The sequence below is a fragment of the Physella acuta genome, unplaced genomic scaffold (genome assembly GCF_028476545.2).
Source record: "Physella acuta isolate Inbredline_101_S28 unplaced genomic scaffold, ASM2847654v3 ptg000678l, whole genome shotgun sequence".
In the NCBI taxonomy this organism is placed as follows: domain Eukaryota; kingdom Metazoa; phylum Mollusca; class Gastropoda; family Physidae; genus Physella; species Physella acuta.
This window is the reverse complement of record NW_026732197.1, coordinates 68,671-82,425: the sequence shown is the minus strand read 5'-3', so window position 1 is coordinate 82,425 and position 13,755 is coordinate 68,671. Positions and strand designations below refer to the sequence as shown.

At 36.3% G+C, this 13,755-nt stretch overlaps 1 protein-coding gene across 1 annotated transcript; it reads right to left on the bottom strand.

Moving 5' to 3' along the window:
• Positions 1-422: 422 nt before the first annotated feature.
• Positions 423-3,712, bottom strand: LOC131949234 (fibrinogen-like protein A). The gene is made up of 5 exons (XM_059311035.1): positions 3,667-3,712; positions 3,010-3,195; positions 2,003-2,146; positions 644-1,104; positions 423-485 (listed from the first exon to the last, which is right to left on the bottom strand). Exons 1-5 carry the CDS (start codon positions 3,710-3,712, stop codon positions 423-425), a joined length of 900 nt encoding a protein of 299 aa, XP_059167018.1.
• Between the last annotated feature and the right edge of the window lie 10,043 nt (positions 3,713-13,755).

Sequence of the window (13,755 nt, the reverse complement as noted above, 5' to 3'; positions counted from 1 at the left end):
GTGAACAATGCAAACGCTCTTATTACAATTGTAGTTACAATTTGTTTTTTAAAACTCTAAATCAATGGAAACTACAAATGTAGACGTTATAAAAATACACCTTTTTAACGGAAATGTATCGAACTACATATTTTACAATAAATTTGACAAACAACAATAACTTTTAAAATCTCAACTAGTTTGTAAAGTGAAAATATAGTTGACATACAGCAATATATTTAAAAACCTGAATGAGGTTTTAAAATGAAAATATAGGCCTACTTAAAAAGCAATAAAAATTAAAAATCTTAATAAGTTTGTAAAAGGAAAATATACTCCAAATAAAGCAATATTTTTAAAAATCTGAATGAGTTTGTAAAATGAAAATATACTTAAAATAAAGCAATATTTTTAAAAATCTGAATAAGTTTGTAAAATCAAAATTAGTTGACACAGCAATATTTTTTTTTAAAATCTGAATGAATTTGTTTAATGATGCCTTCAATCTCCAAAGAAGTTAAACAAATTTAAATTTCATTTCACAGAATGAAAGCGATTGGTTGCTAAGGGTTATCCATTTGATACCCTGTAGGTCAGCAGCCGACCAATCACCGTTAAGGTTAGCCCAGTAGCAAGCGTTATACCACCACCCCCCGCGTCTTACTTGAGCACAGCTTACATTGGGATTCATATCGTGATCCACGTCAAAAGCTGAAAACTTCATACCGTCATGGTTGGCTAGGCTGTCCCCGGCGTCCCCTGTGTAGCCACCAACATGTAGCCTGTAGTCGTCTGCCTCGTTGGAAATACTGAAACTAGAGTACTGAGCGTAGTAGCTTTGTCCGTTTAAGACCATGTCCACTCTTAATACTGTTTTGTTTTGCAGTATCATGTTATGAGTGTTTTCGTTGCCCATGTAAAAGTTTCCTTTACTGAAAAGCCCGAACCCATTTCTGTATTCCATCCAGTTCCGGTAGAAATCTTCAGTCCCAGAAACACGTCTCTGGAAAATGGTCCATCCTCCACCGTCTGTCACTGTGTCACACATGACCTGGAGTCCAGAGGTTAAGGTCACCAGAGGTCGGGGGTCAGTGCTCTCTATGCCTGAGCATAATTCCTTCTTGCCTGGAAATAAAAATGTAAAATTCTCAATAGATTTCTTTTCCTGATCGTATGGTGGGGGGGGGGGGGGGGTGACTTTACACCACACATTATATTACCAGAGGTGTAGCGACCCTTCCCGGCGCCCGGGGACAAACTTTTCGATTTGCACCCCCCTCAAGATTACGATTTCCACCCCCTCAAACTTTCGATTTGCATCCCCCCTCAAGATTTCGATTTGCACCCCCCCCCCCCTCAAACTTTCGATTTGCATCCCCCCCCCCTCAAACTTTCGATTTGCATCCCCCCCCTCAAACTTTCGATTTGCATCCCCCCCTCAAACTTTCAATTTGCACCCCCCTCAATTTATTTTTCCAACACCCCGCCCCCCCTCGCTACGCTACTGTATATTACGGACAGTAATAATGTGCGCATTGAAAACCTTTCAAAATCAATCAAATGGTGACGTATGGCTGATGAAGCTGGAGATTAAATAGAATTTAAATAGAAAATATAATGAACAGTGATAAGAAATGGGTTTCGGAAAGAATTGGTAAGAGTTAGCAAAGAGTTTGAACTAAGGATAGGTTAAGGGTTGGATTATAACAGATTCATGATAGGAATAAGGTTAAAGATGAGGATAATAACATAAATGGTGGCATATTATATAAAAAAATAATGATATTATATTGAAGAAATGATGATACATCATAATGACACAAATGGTGACATTATAATGAAAGAGTTCATGACACAACCGATAAAACCAATTGTGATATTATAATAAAAGAATTAAAGACACATCAGATAAATATGATGGAGACATTGGTAATGAAATAGATGACGACACAAGGCTACGTAAATGCACTGACACCCATGCAGCGAAAATACGAGTGTAACGAGAGAACATAGTTGACATCACCTGTACAAATCAGAAGGTCGTGTCTTGAGATGGAACCATCAGACAGGACTGTGATGTTTCTGGTTGTGTTACAGAATTTCCCACTAGACCAGATCTTTCCTTGAACCTTTTGGTCTGAGGATTTCATTGGCACTAGCCAGGAACCTGTTTCATACAATCAGACATGTAGTGTTGTTTTGGTTATTGGTTGAGCAGAACTTACGGGATTTATAATCTGATATTATAATTTTGTTTTAGCAATGCTTTTATAGTTCAAATAGGTAGAAAAGTGATATCTTTTAGTGTATGGGAATAGGTAGACAAGAGGCACAGGTTGGTTTTGTCTACGACTGTTAAGATGGGGGCACGGGGTGACGTATGCACAAATGTTACACGCGGGTTACGGATAGGTTGTGTGCATGACTGCTAACCTGAAAGGCTCTTTCCCGGACCATCGGGCTACGAGGTTTGGTAGCTGAGGTCAACAACCTACCCAAGGTAAACAAACTTTTCTATTGCGATGCTTTTGTGTGAACAAGGGGTAAGATAGAAGAGACATCAAACATTTTGGAATTATATTAAAGGGACAGTGTAAGTCGGCACGCTAAGCTGGACGATAAAACAGTCGAAGCAGAGTTTCTTCCAGGCATCTCTTCGGAGGGTGTGGAAGCCCCCCGAAATTTTTTTACCGCCCCCCCCCCCCTTCCCCCCGAACAAAATGAAATTTATATAATTTATATAGAAAATATATACTTTTAACAGTGTCCGCCCCCCCCCCCCACCGAAGAAAGTCTACCGCCCCCCCCCCCCACCCCGAAAATTTCAAGTGCCCCCCCCCCCCCGGAGAAAAAAAGTCTGGAAGAAACACTGCAGTCGAAGATATACGCGTTTGTCTTGTTGATTGACGCGTTTTTTCTACTTTAATTATTAATCGAGGATATACGCGTTTTTCCTGATTAATACTCGTTTTTTTCCTACTCCAATCTTCAAATTTAGAACGAAGTAACAGGGAAACAGATTTAACTTACCCAGTGTGCAGTGTCGTGTGGTTGAGTTGTAGACGTAGCTGTAGCAATTTTTGTCGGAGCTTGAACAAAGATGGGCGCAGGACAAAAGGCTGACTTGGTCAAACTCTTCATAGATGGGCAGCGTGGTCAAGTTTGTGTCATCGACAGCTTTGTACTCGGTTTCTTTTATGCCCAAGACGAGCTGGACTGATGGATATTTATAGAATAGTTTACTCACACACACACACACAGACTCACTCTCTCTCTCTCACACACACACACATATGTATATATATATATATATATATATATATATATATATATATATATATATATATATATATATATATATATATATATATATATATATATATATGCAGGGGCGTAGCGGGGGGGGGGGGGGGCGGGGGGTGCGGACCGCACCGGATGACACCATTTAGGGGGGTGACACCAAGGCAAAAAATAGCAAAATATATAGAGATAAACTTGAGGGGGGGGGGTGCACATCGAAAGTTTGAAAGTTTGTCCCCGTTAAGGGTCGCTACGCCTCTGGGGGTGACACCATTAAGTGCATCACCGGGTGACACCCGACCTCGCTACGCCACTGTATATATGTAATTTAGTTATATATTATATATAAAGTGTCTGTTTAATGTTTACGAAATATCTGCAACTAACCTTGTGTGACGATGCACAGAGTAATTAAAACTCTTCTAATCCACATCTTGAAGTTGTGCAAAGTATTGAATTTTTACAGTTAGTTATTCTCCAGTGTCTACTTGAATCTCCTATTAGCAAATTTTTATTTAACCGTTATAGTACAAGATTTATAACTTATATTAATAAAACAAAAACTATCGAGAAAATATAAACATAGATAATTAGATGAAAGTAAATAACGAAACTGTAGAATAGAATAAGGAATCGCCATATAACAAATATTTACCAGTTGTATCTATATACGTAATGAAACATCTTTACGAGCTCATGTTATAGAAGTATATTTATCTACAGTCAAATATATAAATCTTATATATCATCTGAATTGAAGAATACACATTAGAGTAAATTTATAAGCCTTATATTAATGAAGTAGAAAATAATTCTTTTAATTCCTTATTTCTATGACAGACAACATCACTCGTTGTTACGAGAGGGGTCCAGTGGTAATGCACATGACTAGAAAAAATGTTGCGAGTTAGATATATATTTGTTCAACTAATTAAAACCAATATGTCGAGCTTATAGATAATGTTAGCGGAAAAGAATTATTGCATGTACACATGACGCATGATTGCATATACACATGGATAAAAACAAAACTTCTTGATACTTCAAAGTTGGAATCTAATGATTCCTGGTTTAGACATTAACATTATTTATTCCACTTTATACTAAGTTTAGTCACTTAAAAATTACATTACTTATCCCATTAAAAATATTCGGATAATTAAGTTTAGACATTAAACTTCCTATTATTACTTATTCCACCAAAAATGTCCGATTGTGTAAGTTTAGACATTTAACATTACATTACTTATTCCAACAAAAATGTCCGGAAACTTAATTTAAGTTTAGACATTAAACTTCTTATTATTACTTATTCCATCAAGAATGTCCCAACCACCTCCTCACGTGTTCCTGATTACAACTAAACTACCAAGGGCTGCAAACGACTGTTTGTGTTGAGATAAGACCATCTTCATTAATATTTGAACGCTATCCGCACGTAACAAATCTTTTAAGTAGGCTTATTCCACTACACTACCCCGTGTAGGACCCAGGGATACAATGAGAAAAAAGTAAACCTACCAATATGTTGTTTTTAGATCAATACATTTAATTTCTCTCAAGGTTCATAATTTGACCGTTTTGCACTAGTTTAAAAATGTGAAAAACGAGTTTTAGTCGCTGCAAGTCTGGGCCGGTGAACACGAGTGTCTACACTGGACGGTGCCGTACTCAAAACATAGGCGTGAAGTACTAGGTTACAGTTTGTGTGGGGGACAGTAGGTTTGTATGTTTGGGACAGTGTGTTTGTATGTGTGGGCTGGTGAACACGAGTGTCTACACTGCAGAGGCGTAGCGAAGGGGGGGGGGGGACATATGTCTCCGGGCGCCGACCTTAGGGGGGGGCGCCACATTGAAAGTTTGAGGGGGGGGGGGTTTCAAATGAAAAGTTCGAGGGGGGGGGGTGCAAATTGAAAGTTTGTACCCGGGCGCCGGGAAGAGTCTCTACGCCTCTGCTACACTGGATGGTGCTGTACTCAAAACATATGCGTGAAGTACTGTGTTGTGTGGGGGACAGTAGGTGTGTATGTGTGGGACAGAAGGTGTGTGTGTGGGTGGGGGGCAGCAGGTTTGTATGCGTGGGCCGGTGAACACGAGTGTCTACACTGGATGGTGCTGTACTCAAAACATAGGCGTGAAGTACTAGGTTACAGTTTGTGTGGGGGACAGTAGGTTTGTATGTGTGGGACAGTGTGTTTGTATGTTTGGGACAGTGTGTTTGTATGTGTGGGACAGTGTGTTTGTGTGGGACAGTGTGTTTGTATGTGTGGGACAGTGTGTTTGTATGTGTGGGACAGTGTGTTTGTATGTGTGGGACAGTGTGTTTGTGTGGGACAGTGTGTTTGTATGTGTGGGACAGTGTGTTTGTGTGGGACAGTGTGTTTGTATGTGTGGGACAGTGTGTTTGTATGTGTGGGACAGTGTGTTTGTATGTGTGGGACAGTGTGTTTGTGTGGGACAGTGTGTTTGTATGTGTGGGACAGTGTGTTTGTGTGGGACAGTGTGTTTGTATGTGTGGGACAGTGTGTTTGTGTGGGACAGTGTGTTTGTATGTGTGGGACAGTGTGTTTGTATGTGTGGGACAGTGTGTTTGTATGTGTGGGACAGTGTGTTTGTGTGGGACAGTGTGTTTGTGTGGGACAGTGTGTTTGTGTGGGACAGTGTGTTTGTGTGGGACAGTGTGTTTGTGTGGGACAGTGTGTTTGTATGTGTGGGACAGTAGGTTTGTATGTGTGGGACAGTGTGTTTGTGTGGGACAGTGTGTTTGTATGTGTGGGACAGTAGGTTTGTATGTGTGGGACAGTGTGTTTGTATGTGTGGGACAGTGTGTTTGTATGTGTGGGACAGTGTGTTTGTATGTGTGGGACAGTGTGTTTGTGTGGGACAGTGTGTTTGTATGTGTGGGACAGTGTGTTTGTGTGGGACAGTGTGTTTGTATGTGTGGGACAGTGTGTTTGTATGTGTGGGACAGTGTGTTTGTATGTGTGGGACAGTGTGTTTGTATGTGTGGGACAGTGTGTTTGTATGTGTGGGACAGTGTGTTTGTGTGGGACAGTGTGTTTGTGTGGGACAGTGTGTTTGTATGTGTGGGACAGTGTGTTTGTATGTGTGGGACAGTGTGTTTGTATGTGTGGGACAGTGTGTTTGTATGTGTGGGCCGGTGAACACGAGTGTCTACACTGGATGGTGCTGTACTCAAAACATGGGCGTGAAGTACTAGGTTACAGTTTGTGTGGGGGACAGTAGGTTTGTATGTGTGGGACAGTGTGTTTGTATGTGTGGGACAGTGTGTTTGTATGTGTGGGACAGTGTGTTTGTATGTGTGGGACAGTGTGTTTGTATGTGTGGGACAGTGTGTTTGTATGTGTGGGACAGTGTGTTTGTGTGGGACAGTGTGTTTGTGTGGGACAGTGTGTTTGTATGTGTGGGACAGTGTGTTTGTATGTGTGGGACAGTGTGTTTGTATGTGTGGGACAGTGTGTTTGTGTGGGACAGTGTGTTTGTATGTGTGGGACAGTGTGTTTGTGTGGGACAGTGTGTTTGTATGTGTGGGACAGTGTGTTTGTATGTGTGGGACAGTGTGTTTGTATGTGTGGGACAGTGTGTTTGTGTGGGACAGTGTGTTTGTATGTGTGGGACAGTGTGTTTGTGTGGGACAGTGTGTTTGTATGTGTGGGACAGTGTGTTTGTGTGGGACAGTGTGTTTGTATGTGTGGGACAGTGTGTTTGTATGTGTGGGACAGTGTGTTTGTATGTGTGGGACAGTGTGTTTGTGTGGGACAGTGTGTTTGTGTGGGACAGTGTGTTTGTGTGGGACAGTGTGTTTGTGTGGGACAGTGTGTTTGTGTGGGACAGTGTGTTTGTATGTGTGGGACAGTAGGTTTGTATGTGTGGGACAGTGTGTTTGTGTGGGACAGTGTGTTTGTATGTGTGGGACAGTAGGTTTGTATGTGTGGGACAGTGTGTTTGTATGTGTGGGACAGTGTGTTTGTATGTGTGGGACAGTGTGTTTGTATGTGTGGGACAGTGTGTTTGTGTGGGACAGTGTGTTTGTATGTGTGGGACAGTGTGTTTGTGTGGGACAGTGTGTTTGTATGTGTGGGACAGTGTGTTTGTATGTGTGGGACAGTGTGTTTGTATGTGTGGGACAGTGTGTTTGTATGTGTGGGACAGTGTGTTTGTATGTGTGGGACAGTGTGTTTGTGTGGGACAGTGTGTTTGTATGTGTGGGACAGTGTGTTTGTATGTGTGGGACAGTGTGTTTGTGTGGGACAGTGTGTTTGTGTGGGACAGTGTGTTTGTATGTGTGGGACAGTGTGTTTGTATGTGTGGGACAGTGTGTTTGTATGTGTGGGACAGCAGGTTTGTATGTGTGGGACAGTGTGTTTGTATGTGTGGGACAGTGTGTTTGTATGTGTGGGCCGGTGAACACGAGTGTCTACACTGGATGGTGCTGTACTCAAAACATAGGCGTGAAGAACTGTGTTACAGTTTGTGTGGGGGACAGTAGGTTTGTATGTGTGGGACAGTGTTTGTATGTGTGGGACAGTGTGTTTGTATGTGTGGAACAGTGTGTGAAGTACTAGGTTACAGTTTGTGTGGGGGAGAGTAGGTGTGTGTGTGTGGGACAGTGTGTGAAGTACTAGGTTAGTTTGTGTGGGGGAGAGTAGGTGTGTGTGTGTGGGACAGTGTGTGAAGTACTTGGTTACAGTTTGTGTGGGGGAGAATAGGTGTGTGTGTGGGACGGTTGATGTGTACGGGACAGTAGGTTTGTGTGTTTGGGTGGGGGAAGGGGGCAGCAGGTTTGTATGTGTGGGACAGTGTGTGTGCGGGACAATAGGTTTATTCGTGGGACAATAAGTTTGTATGTATGGGACAGTGGATTTGTGTGAGACAGTGGGTTTGTATGTGTGGTATAGTGAGTGTGTGGAACAGCAGGTTTGTGTGTGTGGAACAGCAGGTTTCTTTGTGTGGGACAGCAGGTTTGTGTGTGTGGAACAGCAGGTTTGTATGTGTGGGACAGTAGGTTTGTATGTGTGGGACAGTAGATGACATCAAAGACCAGCCCGACCCAGCCATCCCAATAAGAGAACAGTTCTATAAATAACAAAAACACCTGGTTTGTTTTTTCCAAGAAATGTATTGAATTAAACAAAGCATGAAAGAGAACTAAAAATAGAACAGTGATTTAAAGGGTAACATCAACCAGTAGAAAAATAAAAGCTGGGACACAAATGGACATGACACAAATATTGTAAAGGTGAATTGATAGCTTACATCCAATGCTAACAGTCTCAAAATGTATAGAGTTGTGTTGTGTAGAGTTGTGTTGATCTATAACAATGGAAACAGTGGTTTTAAAGAGGGTGTAGAATTGAAATTGAGTTAAATTTTAACAGACAACAATCCAATACAAGAAGAATAAAGTGCACCAGGTATGTTGTGATACTTGGAAATACTGCAGCTTTTGTTAAGGATTTAAATCCAGTATTAAGAAATAACATTGGGACACCTAAGCTATAGAAACATTGTGTTTAAGTTAGATTTAATATAGTAAATAAAGGCGTTTTGGTTGAGGATATATTATAAATTAATTTGTATATAATATAAAACCTGCAAATAGGAGAAAAATACATTGATTTAAATTCAATTAAGAAAAAAAGAAATTCTGTACTGGGATATAAGTACAAGTGCAAATATAGTGTTATTTTTTTTTAACTGTATGGTAATACATTTTTGTCTTGTTTTAGTTAAGTCTAAAAAAAATATATGAACTAAAAAATTCACCATGTTACAAAAATAGTGCTTAGTCTCACATTTACAACATTGCCAACATGGGGCAGCCTGCACAAAAAAAAACTTACTACTGCTAAAAATGAATGTTTAAAAATAAGAGTAAAAACTTAACTCAAAAATGAATGGGACAATTCAGATATTTATATTGCAAAAAACACAAAACAAACTAAACTACTGTACAACAAAATAAGATAAAAAAGAAAGAAATCAATGACATTTCTTGTATAGCTACATGCATTCTGGATAAAAAGGAAAAAAGGGGCAGCTACTCTCAGGGTTTCACACACATGCTGGTCACACTGTTAAGTTTGTTGCCCATAGAAACCAACACAACACATAATCACCATCCATAGTATCACTCCATATGATGCATATGACATTATGTCATATTTGACACCAACATGTTGAATACAGCAATGTTATATCACAAATACATACACATGTGATTTATGACACTGACACATCACATGTCACATGCAACATATGATACCTACATGTCAGATATGACAACACATCACACATTAAGAATCTTCAAAAACAAGCAATCGAACTTGAAGGTCTATGTCAAATTAAAACACACAATATTAACTTATTTAAATCTTTCTCTATCAACCAATCAAAAGATAAATCTTGAACGACTAGTGCTTTTATAGAATAATCACAGGTACACACAGACTTGCTCTAGAATAAACTTGCTAGGGAAAAGTTTATCCATATAATCACACTGCTCTTCTAGAATACTGATATACTGGTAGTAAAAGAATTCAATAAAACACTAATGTGTGATCCTTAACTCAACTCTACAATCATAATTAGTAACAGCCTGACCCAAAATTGGTTCTTACAGTATTCATGTCTAACCAGGGGAGGTTATTCTTTAAGATGTACAAAACATTCAGCACAAAGTATTAAGTTACTGGCCTTTCTAAACCACCTAAAACACTTTTTTAGGGTTTTTAGTTAGTATCAAAAATGTAAAATTCACATATTTTTCTATATCAAAGCACAAACACCAAGACTATAAAGTAGATATATATATTTAAAATATTTTTGTCATTTCCGATATACAGTAACAGAAATAATCACTTTTTAGTCCATTTTTTTAAACTTACTCACAACATGAAAATCGTTTCCTATTCGGGACCAAGACACACAAGGCAGGTGAAGAAGAGTTCATCTGTTTCAATGACCTCAGCTTACAGAGTGATAGCGTCGTTAGCACCAGCAACCTACTGAGATATCTGAATTTGTCTACTGTGTCATCTAACATTGTACATTGTACTTAAATTCTATTCCTTTTTTCTATAATTCATAGCCTCCATCATTCTACCCTTCAGATTACACTCATTAATCATCACGCATTCACACTACTTGTATAGATTTACACATAACACAAAACAAAATTGCGCAACTCTTTAAAAAGTTATAACTAGAAGATTACAGCTACATCACACACTTATAGTAATCATACAAGAACAAGAATTTAAAAAAAAACCACTAATATACAGATTATTAGTATTATAAAAAATTTATAAATAAGGCTAAGAACAAAATGTACATCAAAGGATTTTGACTACTACTAAAATTTCCTGAATTATTTTGTATACATTTTTTAAAGCATCAAAATCCAAAAAATATTAATGCAGAAATTTTAATATAAATATACTATAAAATTTTATTTAAGTGCGTTTCTGTTCAAAGTTCGATACAGAAATATTTTTAAAAAAAACACCTATGTTGTTAATAGATAGAGCTATTAATACATTTTGTGAATGTTTTAGTGTTACAATAAAAATCACACTGGAAATGTTAGTGAATTAAGACATGGGGAGTTTTTTTCACACTTTTCTAATGACAATTATTTCCATCAAATAATTGTGAATGTTCACAATGGTATACACAAAATAAAAGAATGTATGAGAAAAGTGAATAGTTATAAAATATATGAGAATTCAAATTTCCAAAAGTTTAAAAAATGTACAATTGCTTTACATCTAGATAGACACTTAGAAACTTTGATGACTATAAAGGTTCATTTCCGATGAAAGATTTTAAACTTGAATATTTTGTAAAAATTATTTAGTATCTAAGCAAAGAGGCAAGACTTCTACACCAGCGGCTATAAACTGACAGTATTGACAAGCAGATGAAATGTTGTATCAAATTTTAGCACAAGACACCAGAAAATAGTGCTTGAAATAGATGAAGAGAAATGGTTTCGAATAATGAAAACATTAACCAGAGAAACAAACTAATTATCACATTTAGTTTTTGAAAAATGCTCTAATGATTTAAAATGTAAATGTAGTTCATATTGATACTTTTTTTGTGTGTTGCTTTTATGAATAGTGGCAAGGCACATACATTGATATTTACTAATGTTGCTAATGAATCTAAGTGGGAAATCTAGGCAAGATAGGTCAGTTGTGGACACACAAGCCTTGCAGGACACAGATAGAATTTTGCAGGTAAAAGGTACACACTACACAGCCACAGGGATAAAGACTGGGCACTAGGTAACTAAAGGAATGCATCACATCAGGGTGAGAAGTGTTAACTAATTAACAAACAGGTAACAACTGAAATTAAGATCTAGGTTTGATTATAACTATTGTCTTCAAAAGTCAAAATCATTCATTCATTACTACACACTATGGGCTTATGTCTAAAATCCTTGATATGCTATGATCTTTTAATATATATATATATATATATATATATATATATATATATATATATATATATATATAATTTCCAATTTAACTAATGACATGAAATAGGACATTTCTGTGCTTGAAACAGTGAGCTTAGCCATAATTAAAAGTAGTTTCAGGTTTTCCCAGGTGGAATTAAGAATTTAGGGGTGTACTACTGTAGTAAAAATCCAAAACCTAAGTTTTAATTTTTTAACTTATGTAATTTTCTGCAGTAAATTTTTATCCAAATACATTTAAAATACACAATGCTACATCTGTGAATTTACTATGGGTTAAATGCAAGCTGACAAAACAAAAAAAAGTAAAACTAATTTTGATTTCTATCTGAACAATTTTCCTTTACATTTTCTACATATGATGACAATCAACCTTTGCATAGTTTGAAAAAGAAAATATGACACCAACCTAACCAAAATTTAGTCAAATCCAAATGCCTCTCATTTTCTTTTTATATGGAATCTGTGACCTGCTTTTCTTCAACAAACAAGATGTTCATTCTAAACTAGTTTGAAATTCTACATAATAGTTGTTTTTTCCTAATTAAACAATTGTAGTTAAAACTTTCACTTTCAGTGTATTGTAAATGATTTTAATATAAAAATATTTAATAAAATGTTTTTTTTACTTAAGTTTTAAACTACTGTCTTGAACAAGCAAGCTAACAGTTTTAAATTAAAGAAAAGCAAACCCATTAAACCATACTGATCCAACATTTTTACAATGTCTTAACAATAAAGACATTTTCTTTTTTTTTGTCTGAAAAATGTATTAAGAACCTTCATAACAGCACAACCGGGGAATACTACACTTCTTCCTAAGACAAGCATTTAAACTGTGCTTTTTAATCTATAAAAAAGGTATAGTTGTTCATTTCTATTCAATTGAAGTAATACATAATTTATTAAACAATTAGAGCTCCATTATTATTTATAGTTGTCTAATTAGATCCTTTTTAAAATTTAGTAAGGGAAAGCAAGCAATTTTTAGTTTTGTTTCCAAATATAAATTCATTAAATCTGGTACAAAAAATGTTAAATATTTTTTAAAAACAGATCTGTATTTTTAAAAAATGAAAAACTGTTTAAAAAACAATGTTATTTCATTTTTACAATAACTGAAATTAAAAAAAAATTACTTGAAAACTACAGCACTGGATTTCACATTTGGCACATCATTATCTATTTGGTAAAATTTAAACTTTCCTACCGTTTCATTAGAAACATAGCTGGCTTTATAAAGAGGTATGGGCCATTAAAGCAATTAGTTTTAACAACATAAAATTTAAATATTCTATTCATTCAGTAAAAGGATATCAGAGAAGAATTTACTAAAAAAAATGTACACTTAGAAAAAACGTTGAAAAAAGTGTCATTTACATTTGACTAAGAAGAAAAAACAAACAAAGTAGAATTTATTACAAAATGTGACATTTAGAAAAATTTTGTAAATTGTTTTTTATTGTAATATTGTAAAAACAATTATTTACATAAGACAGAAACTAAAAGAAAAGAATATCAAAGTAGAGTTTACTACAAAATTTTATATCTTTAAAAATATAGTTTGAAAACAACCAGTTGTATCTAACAAAAAAAAAAATAAACAGTAACTATAGTAGAATGTATTCCTTATGTTTTCACGATAAGAAAAATGTTGTTTAAAAACAACCCTTTACATCAGACAAAAACTAAAAAGAAATAGACACAGCATTGTAGACTAAATTTCCAGCTCTTCTCAATCTACGCAAATATTTTATAATAAACTTTAAATTATATAAAAGTGACTTTAAACTGATTTTTTAAAAATTAAGAGCATATATTTTACAATACTAAATAAAGTAGTCAAGAAAATGTACACATATAATTCTTTTGAATAAAGTATGCTTTCACATCAAGATATGAAATAAAAAATCTATTGGTTTTTTTTTTTACTTATATTGCAAACTGTTAATTATTTTACTTTCATG

What these genes read in the sequence shown, in the direction of transcription:
- LOC131949234 (XM_059311035.1), bottom strand. Translation starts at nt 3,712, where the DNA reads ATGTGGATTAGAAGAGTTTTAATTACTCTGTGCATCGTCACACAAG. An exon ending in CACACGACACTGCACACTGG is followed by an intron (nt 2,147 to 3,009) that starts GTAAGTTAAATC and finishes TGTATGAAACAG; the next exon opens with GTTCCTGGCTAGTGCCAATG. An exon ending in CCAATGTAAGCTGTGCTCAA is followed by an intron (nt 486 to 643) that starts GTAAGACGCGGG and finishes ACTTCTTTGGAG; the next exon opens with ATTGAAGGCATCATTAAACA.